This window comes from Ictalurus punctatus, chromosome 4 (assembly GCF_001660625.3).
Source record: "Ictalurus punctatus breed USDA103 chromosome 4, Coco_2.0, whole genome shotgun sequence".
NCBI classification, from domain to species: domain Eukaryota; kingdom Metazoa; phylum Chordata; class Actinopteri; order Siluriformes; family Ictaluridae; genus Ictalurus; species Ictalurus punctatus.
In genome coordinates this window covers 1470001-1490191 of record NC_071284.1, presented here as the reverse complement: position 1 = coordinate 1490191, position 20191 = coordinate 1470001, and the positions used below count along the sequence as shown (strand labels likewise).

The window sequence follows — 20191 nt, the reverse complement described above, 5'->3', positions numbered from 1 at the left end:
GTTTCGTCGTTCTTTTGGAACGCGCCAACTTCTAGATCAATTTAAGGCGGACATATTCGCGTTCGATTTGCATTTCATGGGGACTTTAAACGTCCTGCGAGTCTTTCTGACACACTTTAAAAAATAACACACACACACACACACACACACACACACACAGCCTTTTTGTTGTATCTAAGTCACAGTGACATTGAGGAGAGATCCTACTGCAGTTCGAACATAAAAATTTGATCTGGATTGGTGAAAAAAAATGATTTCATCGCCATTTTATCGCCAAGTGATGGATCATGATTTTTTTTTTAAATGCTCATCTCTCTCCCTTCTCTCTTAAAATCCCATTAGTCTGAATGAAGATGGAGATTCTGCTGCAGGTTGGAAATGTCCCGTCGTGAAGCAGGGAGAGACGGAGAGGTAACCCGCCTTCACCGCCCAATCCCATTCATTAAAATTATGAACCGTCACTCGGCAGAGACGCACAGAGAGAACCGAGCGACCATCTGCTCCTGCTCTGTATCTCGTTCTGAATGGACTCGCCCTGTCTTTATGGACCATCCGAGCTCTATAACACGGTCCGCAAGTCCCTAAAACGTTGACCTGCTCGCACGTGGAACAAGTAGAGGATCGTGATGATGTTCTGAGAGGAGAGGCTTCATCCAAATCTTAGTCTCACGAATACCAGTCTGTAAATGATTTCGTGCTCGATTTGAAGTTTCTATACAGTAGCTAATATAACTACCGTCACAGCTTGGATATAAAAACGAAGAGAACGCTGAAAACAAAGCAAACACTCGCTGTGTTCTCTCTGAAATCAGACCATCTTCTGACTCTCTCAGCACCATGACCCAGTTCTACCGTGTCCTGGATACGGCTCCGGTTTCCGGAGACGCGACAGCACAGACCCCTGATTCGAGTCCGCGGTTAAAGGTGTAGTGTGCGTTTTTGGTAGAAGTTTGTAGGAGCATCAATAGACATCATTTATATGAGTGCAGCAGATTAAAGGGATACTCTGGCACGTTCCGGCCTGAACTTTATCCGCTGTACGTGAAGAGTACATTTCAAATATACGACTCTAAAGCGCAAATTCAAACCCCTGGTCATTAAAGTGTGACTCAAGCCTAGCTTTAGAGTTAACCGGAACCCTTATTTCAAGTGCTATACTTCTCAAAACGGATTCGAATCAACGTGCGGCGCTGTTCTTTTTGTTGCCGGTAACTCAGAAAGGAAGTGCAGCTGGGCGGAGTCTGGTGCGGCGGTCTCGATACGGCATGTCCGACGTGAATTTGGGATTAGACTTCCGTCATAAGCGAGATCGGCGTGAACGGGTTTCCTCGGAGCAGTTCAGCTCGTACTAATCACACCTTTAATCAGCGGCAGTAGCGCACGCACACATCTAAATCGTATTCATACTGATGGTATATAAATCCAGGAAGTCACAGCGCTACAGCGTACATCAGCAGTAAACGTCGAGGCTGCGGAATTGAATATTTTGCCGTCGTGCACAAAGATGGCACGAGCAAGCAGATTTTCCCTCAGCCGGCGTTGTAGCGTCATGGCTGTACAGTAACGCACGCAAACATGCTCACTGCTAGAGAAAGTCTAACTGAATCCTCCATTACTAGAGGAGAAAAATTCCAAATGCAGACTTCCATGCTTAATCCTGGTCTCTCTGGATACAGGATACATCCTAAACCACATACTGCCATCCTAAAGTCCAGAATTATTGGCACCTACAAGAAAATACGCACCCAAAAACAAACAAACAAATAAATAAATAAAAATCAATCGTGTTTTATATACACTGATCAGCCGTGACATTAAACCCACTGACAGGTGAAGTGAAGAACACCGATTATCTCGTTACAGCGGCACCTGTCGAGCCGTGAGATATATTTATTAGTGAAGCGTCAGTTCTCGAAGTTGATGTGTTGGAAGCGGGAAAAATGGGTAAGCGTAAGGATCTGATTGACTTTGACGAGGCCCAAACCGTGATGGCGAGACGACTGGGTCAGACAGAGCACCGCAGCTTGCTGCGTGTGGAGCTGCGTAGCTGCTGACCGGTCAGAGTGCCCATGCTGACCCCCTGTGCACCACCGAAATCTCCTACAATGGGCACACGACCATCAGAAGTGTACCCTGGAGCAGTGGAAGAAGGTGGGCTGGTCTGATGGACATCATGTGGATTTTTTTTTTTTTTTTTTTTTGCTCCCTAGGCCTGGAACGATCTACAAAATGGAGTTAAACCAGAGAAAGCGCCACCGCCGAGTACTCTTAAACGTCTTTTACGCGCAGTGTTAAAGGAGTGCTGTAAGTGCTTTTCTTGATTTTACTGGTATTAATTGTTTTTTTGTGATTATCTCTGTGCGAAACTCCATGTGCTGCCGTCTTGACCAGGTCTCCCGGGAACAACAGATTGAGATATCTCAGTGGGATCTTCCTGGTTAAATAAAGGATAAATAAATAAATTAATTAATTAATTAATAAAACAATATGAAGTGTTTTATTTGTCTTATACCATAGCAACTCGCCAAGAATTGCGATTTTTATTTTATTTATTAATGAATGACACGCCGTACTTCTTATCCATTTATAGCTACATTTAATGTTTGTGAAAGCCAGTTCCTGTTCTCATTTACGCTAGAGCAGCTTTAAACGGTCGGACCCTCACCAGCCTCTCTTTATTCTTAATAAGTTAACAAACAAACAAACAAACAAAAACAAACAAAACGCAGCTTGTCACGTGAAAGAAGCGTAATCTCCTCTTTCTTAAAGTTACAGCTTTATCTCTGACTGTTACAAAGCACTGGCACTGGAGACTCCTTCCCTATATGTTACCTATACAACATTAGAGAGAGCTTCTTTTTTATTTTTGTTTTTTTTTTTATAATTATTGTGCCAAAAATTCTGGAGTTGGCTGTATGGTGCTGGGTCGTAGCCATGGTGATGACGGAAGCTTTTAAGCGATGCGGTACAAGTGAAATGCGCAAAAAAAAAAAAAAAAAAAAAAAAAAAAAGAAGAGGAAGAAGGAGAAAACGGGATTTAGTCATTAAGTTCTAAGCTATTAATAACACGTTATCCCAGGCTTCCGATAAATAAATGCACGCGCGTGCATGAAATGATCACCGGGTGCATTTATTTATTTCTTCCTTTCCGTCACGTCAAGGTTCCAACTTCCTCACGCACTGAGGTGTGACCGGTAGGGGGGTTAAAAAAAATAAAATAAAAAAAAATATGAAAAGCAGAGTTATCATCTCTCTTACCGGGGTTGGCGAGCGCACCGTGCAGCAGGAGCAGCACTAACCCCGCGAGCATGCCTCCTACGCGCGCGCCTCTGCCGCTCCGCCGCCGCAGGCATGCGCCCACTACACGCGCCCCAGAGGAGCGCCAGGCGCGGCGGTATGTCCGCGCGCAGACGCGCGCTCCGTGCACGAAGTCTTCCTCTTCTTCTTGCTCTCCTCCTCGCGCAATCCTCGAGCTGGATCCGGAAGCCATTTCCGTTTCCGTGACTGAGACATCTGTCCGAACCGAACCGGAACCGCGAGTCACCCAACCCAACCCTTCCCTACCCGAGCGTCGCGCACTCCCGCAGCCTGCCGCTGTCCTCCGGTGCTCACTGAATTTAGGAGCTGCTGCTCGTGCTGCTTTCCTGTTTGAGCATCATCATCATCATCATCATCATCATCACTGCTACTGCAGCACCACACACACACACACACACACACACACACACACACACACACTCACACACACACACACTCTTCTATCTATTCACTAGCCCTGCTGCTCCGATGCTCTCTGCACGCACGTTACAAAAGATTTACTGGAATAATAATAATAATAATAATAATAATAATAATAATAATAAATCTGTTAATATGAAATTATTAATTAATACGCCTCGCGCGCATGCATCCCACTCGTACACGTTGTCAACCTGCGCCCCCTGGTGGAAAACATAACACACTACAACCTAATCAGTTCCTTACGCCCACCGATCATACAGGTCAGTCTGCAGGTGGACAATCACACACTGTAGCCAATATGACGTTGTGCACAAAGTAATGGCACCCCCAAACTGTGCATCGATGAAAACGGACTCCGGTCAGGAGATACGATTTGGATCATGGTTTATCATCACCAGCCGTGACGGGTTAGTACATCCAAGATCCCGCCTCCCTTACTCATGACCCAATGCACGGAGGCCTGAACGAGTAGCCCTGATTGCTACACATATGCTACATTACACATGAATTATTAGTATTTGACACACTCTCAGCACGGGCTGGAACGTCTGGGCTCCTGCATGGAGTGACGGAAAAGCGTTTGCGGGGTCAGTCATCAGGAGGTTGTGAGCGAGTTCGAATCCTGTGATCAGGAGACTAAGGGTCGTGAACATAGTCTGAGAGTCTGGGAAAGAAGGGTATACTCTCTCCTGTCAACCACAGCGACACTCGCCAACTACGGACCTCTGTGAGCTCGCGTATGCTGAAGAAGGCGGATCGTGCGGCCGTCCGAGTGTGTTACGCCGCCCTGTGATGCAGCAGTTTGAAAAGGTGCGGAAGTTGGCGTCATGTGTCTCAGAGGAAGCATGCGTTCCGCCTTCACCCTCCCCAGTTAATAGCTGTTGTGTGAGAGGGTAGAGTGAGGCGGTGGGTGGAAATTAGCAAATAGCTTTAGTCTCTAACTGAAAAAAACCTGTAAAGGTGATAAAAGTTTTTTTTTGTTTGTTTTTTGTCTTAAAATCCATCTTTCTCTCTTTCATCCTTTTTATTTAATTATTTTTCTTATATCATTCTCCCCTCGGTTCTAGCTCAATCTGCATCCACGCATGCATGTAAAGTATCTGTATCTTGTCCTGTAACATGACAACAATTTGGGGGAAAAAAAATAAATAAAAAAAAAATAAAAAATACTCACGCCTCCGTGGAAAAAAGTTTAGACCATGAGTATAATGAATAATCACTAAACGATGTCATGAAGATATTTTAATATCAATATTTTGACTATATTAAAAAAAAAAAAAAAAAAAAAAGAAAAAAAAAAAAATCACCTATAACCTTAGAACAGCAAACTATAACGATTGCATGTCATCTATAACGCAGAGACGATTAAAAACAAACAAACAAACAAACAAACAAACAAAATACACGTGTATAAGAGACTGCAGCAATAGATTTTTTTTTTTTTTTTAATTCAAAGTGAATCTCGACAATACACCATAAATTCTTTATTATGACACTCACCAAAAAGAGTCGCCTGGAAAACCCGCTTAATGTGACGAAGCCCGGTCACACCCAAGTCACTGAGAACTAGAGAGGATACACTATCGCAAACTGTAAAGACGTCACATCCGAGAGTTACGCTTTCGCCCCCCCCCCCCACCCCCACCCCCACACACACATCCCCAAAATCCTCATACGGTCAAATATTGCACAGTGCAATTGCTACATGGCAAAAACTAGTGTAGCATCGAAAGGAACTTCAATTAAAAAAATAAAACAAAGGGCAAACAAAAGCCACAGAATTGACACGCGGTTAAACAGTGAGTGACAGCTTCTATTTCATCATCGGTGCGTCGAATAAGCAAAAAAAATTCAAAACAGTAACTCCAAATCAGGAAATATATTCATTAGGACCTTCATACTGAGAGGTGATTTCAGGATAATACAGTAGCAACAGCAGATTAGTACAAACACCCTGAATTAAATGGATAGATTAAAAAACAAAACAATAATACCAATGTAGCAACAACAGATTAGTAGGAACATTATTAAGTAATAATAATAATAATAATAATAATAATAATAGCAACGGTGACTGAAATTGCAGTCATATAGTCGGCTGATTAGGAGAAGAAGAAAAAAAAGAAAAAGTAAAAAGTACAGTCAGAAAGTGGTTGAATAAAATCAAATAAAAACCCAGCAATGACGTGAATATAATGAAAAGAAAAATAAATCTTTCAGTAGGTTGATTAGAGGGGGAAAAGTGTACGGAAATAAAAGTACAGTCATTTTTCTGACAATATCAGACACGTTAATGGAGACGGATTTGCTGGTGAAGGCCATTTCACGGGGATCGAAATACAACTCCACATCTCTACTGGTTTCTGTCTGGTTTCTTTCTCCCCCACAGCTGTGGCTAAAACTGGAGACCGTACGAACGCTTACAGAAACATTTACCGCAGCTAAGAAAAGCCACGTTAGTGTAGATGTAAGTGAAATAATAATAATAATAATAATAATAATAATAATAATAATAATAATAATATCTCGCTCTACAAATGAAAACGGTGTAATTTCAGTATTTTGATCCCCGGAACGTGAAGTTTAAACCGCCGTGTCTCGTATCCAGCCTCGATTCGTTAAAAAGGTCTCCTCAGTAAAGGCACACGCACTCTTCCCTCCAACGTCCGTCACAAGAAAAACACGTATTGTTAAGCTTGATCCACGCGAAGGACCTGAACATGGAGATGAAGCTTTTAACGCTTTTACTGCGAGAATGAATTTCAGAAACACTTTCTATACCAAGCCCATATTCATCAGTTCATATAACTGCGGTTATAACGATTCTCATCGTCAAGCTCCAGTACTTCAACCCGCACAACACTACAGTTACAGAACCGATACGGATGACTTCATACCGAAATCCAGCTCGCGTGCGTCTGGAAAAATCCCCACTCATTTCTAGCCACCTAAACATGTTTTAAGGCATATCAATAAATGATTATAACGGTCTTCATATACTTATTCTCATTATCGAATCTACGATATAGTACTATAATTATGCAAACAATACATGTCTGTGAATTTTTTATTTTTTTTTTAAATTATTAATTTATTAATCCGGATTCGTTCAAAAACAAACCCGGAATATTACCGAAAGGTTTCGAATGTTTAAAGGTTCTTAAATGTTTGTTTGCTTAATTTCTAAATCAATTTTCAGAATTGTTGATAATTAACAAATTACATGGCATTATTTAAAAAAAAAAAAAAAAAAAAAAAAAACATTTATGTTCAATTCCACTCGATTATAGCGTGTTATCGGAGCTGTATAAGGCATTATTAACCTGTTTGAGTATTTAAAAAAAAAAAAAAAAAAAAAAAAAAAAAAAAAGGCTAACGCTATCAAATAAAGAATTATAAACACAGCCATAAATCTTTAACAATATCAGCTTTATAGAAAGTGTTAACGCTGTAGAAAAAAAAAAAAAAAATCATAATAAATTGAATAAAACACTGGATTTTCATTACAAATCCCAGAGATCTATCCAAGTGCATAAAATAGCATGAGATGGAACCCCGAGAAAAAGAAAAAAAAAAAAAAAAAAAAGGAATTTTGGGGAAGGGGGGGGGGGGGTTTGATTAATAATTAATCATTTTCCTTGACATTTCGGCCAACCGTAACAATTCACACAACCAATTCACCGAATGTGTGAACGTTAAAACAATATCCGTTCTTCAATCCATCACCGTGATCGATGTATAACGGAAAAGTAAACAGAAGAGAAAAGAAAAAAAGAAAAAACAACAACAACAACAAAAAAAAAAAACCTCAACTTAAGTTACATAAAGAACAGTTAATGAAAGTTAAAATACTGATGCGAAACACCACCGACCCACAGAGCATCAACAAACTCAAACTAATCTCCATCAACAGCAATACAGTAGTTACGATTACACTCCAAAACATTAAAGCAAAACTATTCAACCCAAATACAAACGCAGATATGATCCGAGAAAAAAAATCATCATCTAATTTCACAGCTATCTGAAGTGGCAATAATAATAATAATAATAATAATAATAATAATAATAATATAGCAGCTTATCTAGGATACATTCAAGATAGATGATACGTCTTATTACTTGCTCAGAAAAGCTAAACCTAAAACGCTAACCTACGCCGTATTTCAAATACATTTCCGTTTATTCTTAAAACTTACCCCAGGACTATAATTACTACAGTATACATGAGGTCTATGCAGGGAGAGTAGCTACCTTGCTTAGAAAATGAACGAATTAATAACGAATTACAGTCTTTGGTGCTGCACAAGCAACTTTATATTAAAAAGAAAAAAAGACCCCAAAAAAAAAAAGAAAAACAAAAAAAAGTACACGCACGATTACCAGAAAAACAACAACAACAACAAAAAAAAAAAAAAAAATCAAGAAATCTGCACAAAGCATACATACATACATACATACATACATACATACATATTATCTCCCTGACGGAATGTATAAAATAAGCAGTCGACACCGGTAAGCGCTGAACGAAGTACATAATATAGAAATAAAACACGTTAAACTGTTTCACACATGCATAAATGAGAAGATTGCACAAGATAAAAGTCACACCTCGTCAAGCTTCAGCACTAAATAGACTAGCTCTATTAGATATACCGTACATATATTAGATTATATTCCAAATACTGCATGGTCTGTCAGGCGAAGATGAATCCAAACCATGAATCGGAGACCTAGTTGCATTTCGTCATCTAGTCAAAGCCATGCCCACCACGTTCTACACGTCGAGAATACAAAACTCGAGCGATTCCAAAAATAAAACGAGAGGGAAAAGAAAAAAAAAACGGAAACGAAAAACACACACACGTGCGCGCGGCTGAGAATCAAGGACTATTTCGATTGTATTGCAGTTTCGTTAAACAGTACAAACGCTGTAAATAGTCATTTTTATCGGATTTTTTTTTTTTTCTCCCCTCCACTTAATAGAAATCGATTATCAAACATTAAGCGGTATTCGATGCTTGCTTTTTGTACACTAGTTCATTCGTCAAAGAAGGTAATAAAGGAAAAAACTAAGCAAACCGCTAGCGTTTCGCTACAGCAAAAGCATGCCGTCCTCGAGGGAGGGGGGGGGGGGGGGGGGGGTGGGGGGGAGGAAATAAAAAAAAAAAAAAAAAAAAAAAGAACCGACTACGTTTCAGACTCGAAAACTTTTTTTTTTTTTTGTTGTTTGTCTTTTTTTTTTTTTTGTGCAATGCGACACATCCATGCCAGAGTCGGGTATGAAAGCATACACCTGTGCGTATACACACGCAGAACGCACGGACCGATCTGAACTTCAAGTGCTGCAGTCCGATACATTTATTCGTTTCTAGATATATTTTATATATAAGTAGTAACATGAACAACCTCAGAATATTTAAGGCACTACGGCTGAGGACGTGTTGAAACGATGCAGCGAGTGTCACGACGGGAACAGTTAAGAGCGACATCTATTGGCATCTCTCCGATCCGACGTCGACGTTTGCAGATCATGCAGGAACACATGCAGCGTGACGGAACGACCACGTTTTCTAATCCGATTAAGTGACTCGACACCGAAACCACACCAGTATAAATACTCTGAAAAGGCGGAACATCACGACGCGGACGGTATGTGCGGGTCGGGGTTCGTGAGCGGGATACTGGGGTGGCTTTACAAACGGAGATGTGTCTCGCACGACTCAGAAGGCAATATAGAAAAATAGATTTGAGAGGGGACGAGGAAGAGGAAGAGGAGGAGGAGGAGGAGGAGGAGGAGGTGGTGTGCGATTACATCATTTTCTTTCTTTCTTTTTTCTTAAATCGTACCACCCCCTACCCTCCCCTCCACTCCACCCCCCCTCCCCTCCCGGCACCTCCTTTTTATTCACCTGTTTGGAGGAGTGCTTCATTTGAAAATCTGACAAGAAGTTGTAGAAAATGTGCAAAAACACATTGTCTTTGTTTGTTTGTTTTTTTCATCCATACTTGCTTTTCCTCTTTGTGTTCTTCGCCAACTTGCGATATACCTTCAAAAACATTCTGTTAAATATATATATATATATATATATATATATATATATATATATATATATATATATATATATATATATATATATATATATATTTTTTTTTTAAAGCTCGATTTAAAGTACAACTGCACCCGAGTTGATGTGGTTCAGAAAAACAGCTTGTGTTCTTGTTTGTGCCATGGCTTTGGGCATGAAAACCAGATGATTCGTGGTTCCCGTAAGATACCCCGATGGGACACGGGGGTAGACGGGCTGCCTGAACCGAACGTGCGTCAGATGTAGGAGTACTGGCTGAGTTTGGTGGGGCTGAGGGGGAAGCCTGCGTAGGCGGGAGAGGCGATGTACGAGTGTGAAGGGAAGAGAGGTTTGAACTGGCCCTGAGGATGGAGCGTGGGCGAGGGAAGGAGGCGGGCACTGATACCCACACTCACCTGGTGGACCAGGTGCCTGGCCGGGTGGGAAAGGAGCACGTGGCTCCGTGTAGTACCAGGCGAGGGCAGGAGGTGCGACATGGGGCCAGTCGGTACCAGAGGACCCGAAGGCGGGTAAGACAGCAAAGCGGGCTGCGCATGTGGGTGGACGATGCCCAGGGGCGGGGCAGGGGGATGGGCCGTAGAGTGGGTGGGGCTGCCATGTGTGAGGGTGAACGCATGGCCATGCACCATGGGGGGGATGAAAGCCTGAGGGCGCCGGTGGCTGTAGTTGCCGTTCCATTCTGACGTGGGATGCTGGAGCTGAAACCAAAAACCAGTCGAGGAATTATATAAACACCAGAGCAGTACAACTGCAGATCACAGACTAAAACTTTAATTTTTTATTCTATTTTTAGTCTGTCACATTTCCTTCATCTTTTAGCCATCATCTACCTTCCATCACCAGGATCTTCAAACATCTCCGACAGGTTTTCTACGTTCAGCCACTTAAATATTACTTAGAACCTATTACTTATAACTGAGATGAATATATACTTATATGCTTAATATATAAGTAATGAATTAATTAACTTTTACACAATTTTGTGACTGAACTGCGATAAAAAGAGACGGTCTGGGTCAAGGGGTCATCTACTGCTCTATAGGGTTGCCAGAATAACATCTTTTAAAGCTTTTCACCTAAATCATCGGCGGGGCATTTAATTTACCGTAAGAATAAAAAGGAATAACACAATATCACACCCTGTGTATTTAATTAAATATTCTGAATGGAAATCATTTAGGATACTGAGTGCTGGAGGCTTAAAAACAGAACGAGTTGAAGACGTTGAATGTTATTTGGTTCCCAGGTTATGAAATGTAAAGAATGTAAAACTATTAAATATTAGCAAGAACAACAATTTTTAATTATAAATTTGCCTCTGTATGATTTTCTATTCTTAATAATGCGGTACAGTTTTGACCGTCCGACACTTTTATCAGTGGTTCACAGGAAGTCACAATCCATCATTGTGTGTGGTTATTAACCTGTTTCTGACTTCTCACTTGAAGTCGTTCCAATAATAAACATCAATAACTCCAAACATAAAACTAAAAATAAAAGAACGCAATGTACAGCTGTGGTCATAAGTCTGCATACGTCTTGCAGAATCCGCAAATAGTTAATAATTTAATACATGAGTATTACAAAAGGTGCAAACTTTTAACGATGCTCAAGAAGGCAACACGATACCATTAAGAGCCGGTGGTGGGGGGTGTAAACTTTTGAACAGTTATGATGATGTTAAAAAAATCTCTCTCCCCCACCCCACCATTCAGAAGCTACATAAAATGATTACCTGTTTCCAGGAAGATAAAATAATAACAATTTACACAACGATCGTCCTGTGCAAAAGTTTACACTCCCCCCAGCTCTTAATGTATCGTGTTGCCTTCTTGAGCAACAGTGAACGTTTGCAGCTTTTATAACAGTCGTGTACGAGTCCCTCAGTCGCCCTCGGCGTGAAACGATGGATCTCAACATCGGGCTCAGATATGCAGAAGATGCCGGAAAAGCAAAGGACGTGCAGGACCTGGAGGATTTTTCTGAAGAACAGCGGGCGGTTCAACTGCTCAGGACAAACAGGTCGTTGATCATCCAGGTGACGACCCACAGTATTAAGAATCAAGGGTGTGTAAACTTTTGAACTGGTTCATTTGTGTAAATTCGGGTATTACGTGTCTTGTGGACTACGTGCAAACATCTGTTGTGTGAAAAAGCTTATTCAGGGCAGGACTAAATAAACATGAAATACTTAGGATTCCTCTTTTTATTATTATTATTATTATTATTATTATTATTATGCAGATTCTTTAAAGCGCATGTACACTTGTGATCTCAGCTGTAACAGAAGTAAAGGGCTGAGTGATGCAAGACTACTGCTTTGACTTTTTAGGCAGTAACGGTGGAACACTGACCTGCCCGAAAGGTGGTGGTGGTGGTTGTGACTGCTGGGGTGGAGGGATGAGTTTCTGCGGTCGGTTCAGGAGCGGGGTCGAGTGATGCATCTGTCTGACGGCACCGAAGCGACCTTTCGACTGGCACGACGGTTCGAGGACTGCTCGGATTAAAAAAAACAGGAAAAGTGTCACTGCCCTGAAGTAGATTTTTTTTTTTTTCCCCCATAACACCATGTCCCCAAGTGTCTTAATTCCTCTTAAACCTTCACCTCTGACCAGTTCCAAACCTCTGACGCTTCCATAAATCTTACTTAAACACCTCGGACTACAGAAAAATTCACCGTATCGGCGAATACACACGTTCGCTTCTTGCTTAAAGAACAGCCTGTTATCCAGGTATTATTAGATTTACAGCGTATCGTTCCCTACAGAAACTATAACGTGTATGATACATTCACGAGCGTATTGACTATTAATAGAAACCTGCTGTTACTGAAAATAAATCCGAACCCGGATTTCACCGTCGCGCTAGGGCAATCAGACGTAATCAGATGTAATCGTCTCAAACGGTGAAACGAGGGGGATCGGTAACTAAATATCGTTTGTTGTTATTTAAAGCTTCTGGTCAGACCAGCATCTAAAAATACACCCCCAGCGACCGGACAAGCATGCACTACAACCTTAAGCCTGATGTCGAACATGGAATTAGATTATACTGATGATTATGTCACAAACAGGAAAATCAAAAGAAGGGATTTTCCACAAAAGGTAAGAGAAAGCATGAAAAGGCGGCCACATTTGTGTCACATGACTCATCCAAACACACGGATCACGTTTCTTTTTAGTCATTCTCAACAGATCCAAGTTGCAGCGTAGCCAATCTGTGAGCGTTAAGACCAGCACCATCTGGAAACACAAACCTGGTACATGCTGCTCCGTTACTTAAATATAAAAAAAACACTCGCACGGGGGTTCATTCTGACCTTGACGCTGAGGTGGTGTCATTCTGCGAAACAGTTCATAAAGCAAGTGGAGGATTTTTTTTATTCGTTTTTTTTTGTTGTTTGTTTGTTTCTGGAAGGTCCGGATGTTTCTCTTGTATCGACGTTGTATTTTTATTTTTTATTTATTTAAAGGAAGACTAATATAATAGATCATTTTGCATGTTATCGTGTGCGAGATCTGCCTACAGTTGATCGTTCGCTTTCAGGGCAGCGTACGGAATGCGTAACACGGTGCAGATACGGGCCGGGAGCTTCGGGTGACTTCACATCAAACATCAGAATGGGGAACGGCACGGATGCAGGTACCAAGACGGGCCGGTTCGAGTACATGAGAAACCGCTGATCCGCTGGGACTTTCACGCACGCGACAGTCTGCAGGGTTTGCAGAGAATGGTGCGAAAGAAACAGAAAACATCGAGTGAGCGACAGTCCTGTGAGCGGAAACGCCGTGTTGAGAGCGGGTCGGAGGAAAACGACCCGACTGGACCGGGTAACTCGTATAAATCACGCTTTACGACCGCGATGAGCAGGAAAGCATCTCGAGACATCGCAGTAGACGACTACGCCGGGCTCCTCTCGCGTCAGCCAGGAACAGGTCTTATTCAAGTCTTCAGCTTTCCAGTGTGGGCGAGTCCGTGCTCGAGATGGCCTCAGATTCCCGTCCGTCGCTGACGGGAGAGGAACCCGACGTGTTCGTCTACTGTTGTCCATCATAAACCTCAAGGTTTGCGCATTCCGAGTTGCTTTTCTGCCCATCGCGGTCGTAAAGAGTTGATCATTTGCGTTACTACAGGCTTCCGATCTCTCTCGCTCAACAACGGGGTGTTTCAGCCTGCAGACCCTCGACACGCCGGATGTCTCGTCTAGACAAATCGCACGAGATCGACGGTTTCTGAAATGCTCTTACAGCCCCACGTCACGGTTCAAGTCACAGAGATCACACTTTTTCCTTCCTTCACGTCTGACGTGAACATACCCGAAGCTCTGGACCTGCATCTGCACGGCTGCGGACGGGGAACGTATACGTGTCGGGTACGGTTATTTATTTATTTTAATTCAGACAAGTTTAAAAAGTTTAGTTGTCGCGGATGTATTGCATTGCGTACTATTACCTAGCTTCTCCCTCACGGTTATGATCATATAATAGAGCAGTTTACCTTAAAATGAGTTGCAAAACCTGGCTACTGGTATTTGATTTATACATGATCGTTAGGACAGCTTTTTCTGACGGCCTGCCGGCGAAATCTAAAAGAATTCATATTTAAAGAGCAAAGAAGCTCATGAATCAGGATTGTTCAGAAATACAGGTCAGGGAAGAGAAAAGGGGAAAAAAAAAGGAAAAAACACGGCACACAGAATATGCAGGAGAGAATCCGGAGCTGCAGCCATAATCACCTGTACGGCCGACTTTCACCTATTATAGCTGCGTAACCCCAAGACGCGTGACCTGAAAACAGACGACAGCAAGTCGGTCCAGTGCCGGTCTCTAATTACAACCCTGACCTGACAGGAATGAACTCCACCAGCCTTCAAGCACACAGGGTCGCGATTAACCCGCGCATCTCTATACCACGTGGCTGTGGGGGTTCCTTTAAGATCTTCAAGTTCATGTTTGAGGTCAAGGCTGTATATGGCACTGACTCGACTGTTACTGGAAGCACATCGGAGACACAAATTACACGTCGTCGAAAACAGTCGTGACGGCACCTCCGCGTCAAACCGGAGTACGGCGTCAAAGTCGAACGCTTTCCGTTTGGAATTTTTTGACTAAAACGTGTAAACTGGTGCTTACCGTAAAGCCCTGTATATACGCGCACGACGACGTGTTCACAGCATCTTTAATCGTTCCGTAATCCATCGCCGCCATTAGAATTCCTCCACGGGTAAAACCTTTTCGGCAGTCCCTCCAGGATCTGGCGATTTTACGATCGCAGAATCGAACGCAAAATCGTGGGTTTTTTTTTTTTTTTTTTGCGTTTGGAGGAGCTTGCGATTTTTCGGAATTACCGCAGATCTGGGCCGAGACGCGTCACGTGACGTCATCGCGGGTGAAGATGAAAGGTCTCGTTTACCAACAAACATCAGCGCGAAAGACAAGCTCGCTAATCGATGTTTGAGCGTATGTACGTATCTGCGAGCACGTCGAGTCGTTACGAGTACATGCTCGCACGGATAGACAGCGTTTACACTAGGGAGTGTTCACCATTTCATTAAAGGATTGATACGTAGGAGACGACGACAATTAATAATATTACCCCGAGACCCTGGATAAAAACCTCAGGAAGAACTTCTTACCTTCCACGTACTTGTAATTAATTAATTAATTTATTTATTTATTGAATTAATTAACCAATCAATCAATTAATTAATTAATTACACTGAAGACAATAATTTAGTCCCGCTTTTAGATTCCGAGGAAACTTCTCTGTATTCCTGTTGCTCACTCACTTTGCTCTCCGGGATTAATATCAATCTTGAAGCGAAGGGGGTTTAAAGTTTGTGCCCCCCCACCTGGAATTTAATTCAAAATATGGAACTTTCATATATACTACATTCATTACACATAAAGTGAAATATTTCAATTTTGTTTTAATTCCGGATTACAGCTCACGGAAATCAAACATCCGGCATCTCAAAATATCCGAATAAAGGAATTTATAATAGAGATGTGGACCTTGTGAACAGGGTGTTAATTCATGCGCTGATTCTCGGTCGGGGTTTTAATCCTTGTGCAGGAATGACCGCATCAGTGCGGCGTGGCGTGGAGGCGATCGGCCCGTGGCGCTGCTGAGGTGTTCTGGAGGTCCAGGCTGCTTTGAGAGAGGTCTTCAGCTCGTCTGTATCGTCGGGTCTGGTGTCTCTCGTAGATTCTCTATGGGGTTCGGGTCAGGCGAGTCGGCTGGACGATCGAGCACGGTAACTCCACGGTCAGTAAAGCGGTTACTAGAAGTTTTGGCACTGTGTGCAGGTGTCGAGTCCTGCTGGAAAAGGAAATCAGCGTCTCCATAAAGCTCGTCAGCAGATGAAGCATGAAGTATCTAAAATCTCCTGGTAGACGCTGCATCAACTCTCCACTTGAGAAAACACACTGGACCGACACCAGCAGATGACCTGGCAACCCAAATCATCACTGACCGTGGAAACTTCACACTGGACTCCAAGCATCTCGGATTCTGCTCCTCTCCGCTCTTCCTCCAGACTCCGGAACCTTGATTTCCACATGAAATGCAGCATTGACTTCCATCTTCCCCGTGATTGTGTGTGTGTGTGTGTGTGTGTGTGTGTGTGTGTACTGAACCAGACTGAGAGATTGAAGCCTCGGGAAATCTTCGCAGGTGTTTGGAGTTAATTCTCTGATTAGAGTCGTCTCAGGTCGACATTTCTGTATTATAAATTCTTTATTCTAATATTTTGAGATGCTGGAGTTTTGATTTCCGTGAGCTGCAAGCCGTAATCATCGAGATTAAAAAAAAAAAAAAAAAATTTGAAATATTTCACTTTATGTGTAACAAGTCTAGAATATAGAGTATGAAAGTTCCAATTTTTGAATGAAATTGTGGGGGGGGGGACCTTTTCCACGATATTAACACTTTCTGAGACGCACCTGTAAGTATTAACAACCATCAATCTCATGGGAAACCCTGCAATTAGCGCCGACATTTTTAGACAGGATCAGAATTAATCCCAGGTCAGGGTTCTAAACAGAATTAAAGTTAAAGTTAGATAAACAAATCCTTGAAGGACCGCTGTCAAAAAAAACTAAACAATACAAAAATAACAATCCAATTTGTTTTCCAGAGTTGTAGCATGATCTAGATTATCATCCGAAACTTTGAGAACCGCGTCGTCCGCTCGTAACACACAGCACACTCGGTTATTTCCCATTTCTGTTGGATATAAAGTGACGGAAATGTTCCGTACCCGTCCCGGCCGTCGGTTCGTTGTTGTTATTCTGCACCCTCATGGGAGGCACCACCATGGTCCGTACAGGTGCTTTGCTCATCTTCGTCTCTGCGTTCGCGTGACTTTTACGGTTCTGATTCCCGTCAGCGATGTAACGGCTTTCCAGGAACGGACTGTCCGCGCGACCGGAGGAGTCCGAGGCAGGAGAGCCGTCTACCGTATCACAGCCACTCTCTCGCTCGTCCTCAGACATGCTGCGTACACATCGCACACACACACGCACGCACACACATTACGTATACACAATCTCTGTGAAAGCCAGTTTTGACTGGGTCTGGTAGAAGAAGGGTTTACATTTAGGTTTAGGCATAATATTAATTAGCTACAGTAATCATTGTGTGTTGATTGATTAAATGAGTGTGTGTGTGTGTGTGTGTGTGGGTGTGTGTGTGCGCGTGTGTGTACCTGTTGGGTCTCTTGCAGGGTGAGGTGCTGGACTGCACTGATGCGGACGAGCTGGTACTGAGGCTGGAGTCGGGACTGCTGAGGGAACACGCACGCTCCATATTCAGCGTACTCAGACACGCCTCACACTCCGTACTGCCTTTACACCTTACACACACACACACACACACACACACTTTATATAATACCTCTAAAACTAAAAAATGATCATTCTATTTAAAAGTCAGATAACAGTCTTAATTAACCTTGTTTTTTTTTTTTTATCTCTCTCTCTCTCTCTCTCTATATATATATATATATACACACACACACACACACACACATATACATATATACACACATATATATCTTTTTTGTTAACTGTACAAAAAAGTAGTTTTTTTTGTTTTATTGGGTTTAAAAAAAGTTTATTTAATTAAAAAAAATATATAATAATAATAATAATAATAATAATAATAATAATAATAATAATAATAATCTCTAAGAGTTATAAAATTCTTGGCATTTTTAAAATGCCAATATGCAAAACTATTCTATCGTGATACAGTAAAAAAAATCTCTCTATATATATATATATATATATACACACACACACACACACATATACATATATACACACATATATATCTTTTTTGTTAACTGTACAAAAAAGTAGTTTTTTTTGTTTTATTGGGTTTAAAAAAAGTTTATTTAATTAAAAAAAATATATAATAATAATAATAATAATAATAATAATAATAATAATAATAATAATAATAATAATCTCTAAGAGTTATAAAATTCTACAAAAACCTCTAAAAGCATCTATATTTTTTTTACTGTATCACGATAGAATAGTTTTGCATATTGGCATTTTAAAAATTGCCTAAAAACTATTTATGGAAATTAGGAAAGAAAAAAAAAAAGGTTTTTTTTTTTTTTTTGCATTTGGTCTGTGGCACATCATTCACAAGAAATTTATTTATTCATCTGTTGGTTTGGCGTTAACTTGCCTGGTTCATGTTATGTAATAATAATAATAATAATAATAATAATAGTAAAAGTAATAAATTGCCACTATATCATATTACTCTTATTTAATTCATATATTAAAAAATAATAATAATAATTAAGTAAAATCTAGAAAAAATGTTTAGATCTTATTTTCATATAAATGTGTAAATGATAATTTATACCATTACTGTATTTTTTTTTTTGTCAAATACTTTTCAAAATGAAACCTTTACTGTCACCCATATGTAAAAGATGAATATAATAAATACTAAACCAATATTTCATGCATTTTCTATTGAAAGCATTTTATAAATAATTTTTTTTGCTCTCACTCTACTGAGTGCCTCTGCGCTCCCGGCTCCTCTTCATCATCCTCTTCATCACTGCTGATGCTGATCACACTGCCTGCTGGACTCTGTGTGTCGGCCGTCACCGCCTGCCTCTGCTTCTCAGACACGCCCATCCCGTTAGACTCCGCCTCCACTTCCACCTTACAGCACGCAGGCTCCTCCTCCTCCTCCTGTGACTCTGCCTCCACCACACAATCTTGACGACCCTCGACTTCCTCGGTGCGTTTGCGAGTGTTGGTGGTCTTCGGGGAATGGCACGCCGAGGTGTGTGTGTTGCTGTTGTGTGAGAAGTTAGTCCTAAAATAAAAATAAAAATAAAAATAAAGTCAAGTCAGGGAACAATCCGAGTTTCAGTCCGTGCTCGAGTCAGACATCGGACTCACCTGTTCAGGCAGGGTTTGTTTCTCTTGTTGGACGCCGGCTGCGGCCACACCACATGAGCGATTCCGATGCTGATTGGCTGGTGCGCCGACATGGCCGTCATGTGATTGGCTAACAGAGGTTGGGGGTGGGGCAGGATGGAGCTGTAGTGGTTCCCGTGAGGCCGGACTTTTCTGAAAAACATGAGAAATGATAGTGATTGAGATCATTTAACGTGCTAAAATTCAGTTTCCTATCCATCACCCACTCACTCACCCACCCACCCACATACCCACTCACTCACTCACCCACCCGCCCACTCACCCACATACCCACCCACTCACTCACTCACTCACCCACCCGCCCACTCACCCACATACCCACTCACTCACCCAGCCATCTGCCCACTCACTCACCCACCCACCCGCCCACTCACCCACATACCCACTCACTCATCCAATCACCCACCCACCCACATACCCACTCACTCACCCAATCACCCACCCACATACCCACTCACTCACTCACCCACCCGCCCACTCACCCACATACCCACTCACTCACCCAATCACCCACCCACATACCCACTCACTCACCCACCCACATACCCACTCACTCACTCACCCACCCGCCCACTCACCCACATACCCACTCACTCACCCAATCACCCACCCACATACCCACTCACATACCCACTCACTCACCCACATACACACTCACTCACTCACCCCCAGTCTGCCAGCCTCTGTGGTCCTGCCACAGAATCGGACGCCACCGGGGTCACCTGCTGCCAGGCCGGGACCAGGATCTGCTGCGGCCGACCGGACCAGGCTTGCTGGAAACAGACAAGTGACGAGATTTTACGCTGACCGCCAGACACTGCCTGTCTGATTTAGCAAAGATTAGACACTAGAGAAAAGTTTACATGCACACTGTCTTTTATTTTC

General features: G+C 42.1%; 2 protein-coding genes across 3 annotated transcripts in view; both read right to left on the bottom strand.

The window, feature by feature from the left end:
• Positions 1 to 3698, bottom strand: part of kiaa1549lb (KIAA1549-like b) — a 48045-nt gene extending 44347 nt beyond the window's left edge. Inside the window, exon 1 of the mRNA XM_017466783.3 lies at positions 3259 to 3698. Coding sequence (XP_017322272.1) covers positions 3259 to 3490 — 232 coding nt within the window. The 5' untranslated portion in view covers positions 3491 to 3698. The remainder of the gene's footprint in view (positions 1 to 3258) is intronic.
• Positions 3699 to 7153: 3455 nt separating this feature from the next.
• The window catches only part of hipk3b (homeodomain interacting protein kinase 3b), a 45756-nt gene continuing 32718 nt past the window's right edge, over positions 7154 to 20191 (bottom strand). The window contains exons 10-17 of one of the 2 annotated variants that reach the window (XM_053677817.1): positions 19973 to 20079; positions 19268 to 19438; positions 18867 to 19181; positions 17542 to 17688; positions 17095 to 17330; positions 14569 to 14620; positions 12188 to 12327; positions 7154 to 10531 (exon numbers count right to left, since the gene is read on the bottom strand). In XM_053677817.1, the coding sequence (XP_053533792.1) occupies positions 9912 to 10531; positions 12188 to 12327; positions 14569 to 14620; positions 17095 to 17330; positions 17542 to 17688; positions 18867 to 19181; positions 19268 to 19438; positions 19973 to 20079 (1788 nt within the window). In that variant the 3' untranslated portion in view covers positions 7154 to 9911. The remainder of the gene's footprint in view (positions 10532 to 12187; positions 12328 to 14568; positions 14621 to 17094; positions 17331 to 17541; positions 17689 to 18866; positions 19182 to 19267; positions 19439 to 19972; positions 20080 to 20191) is intronic. The other variant, XM_053677818.1, reaches the window with a different exon arrangement.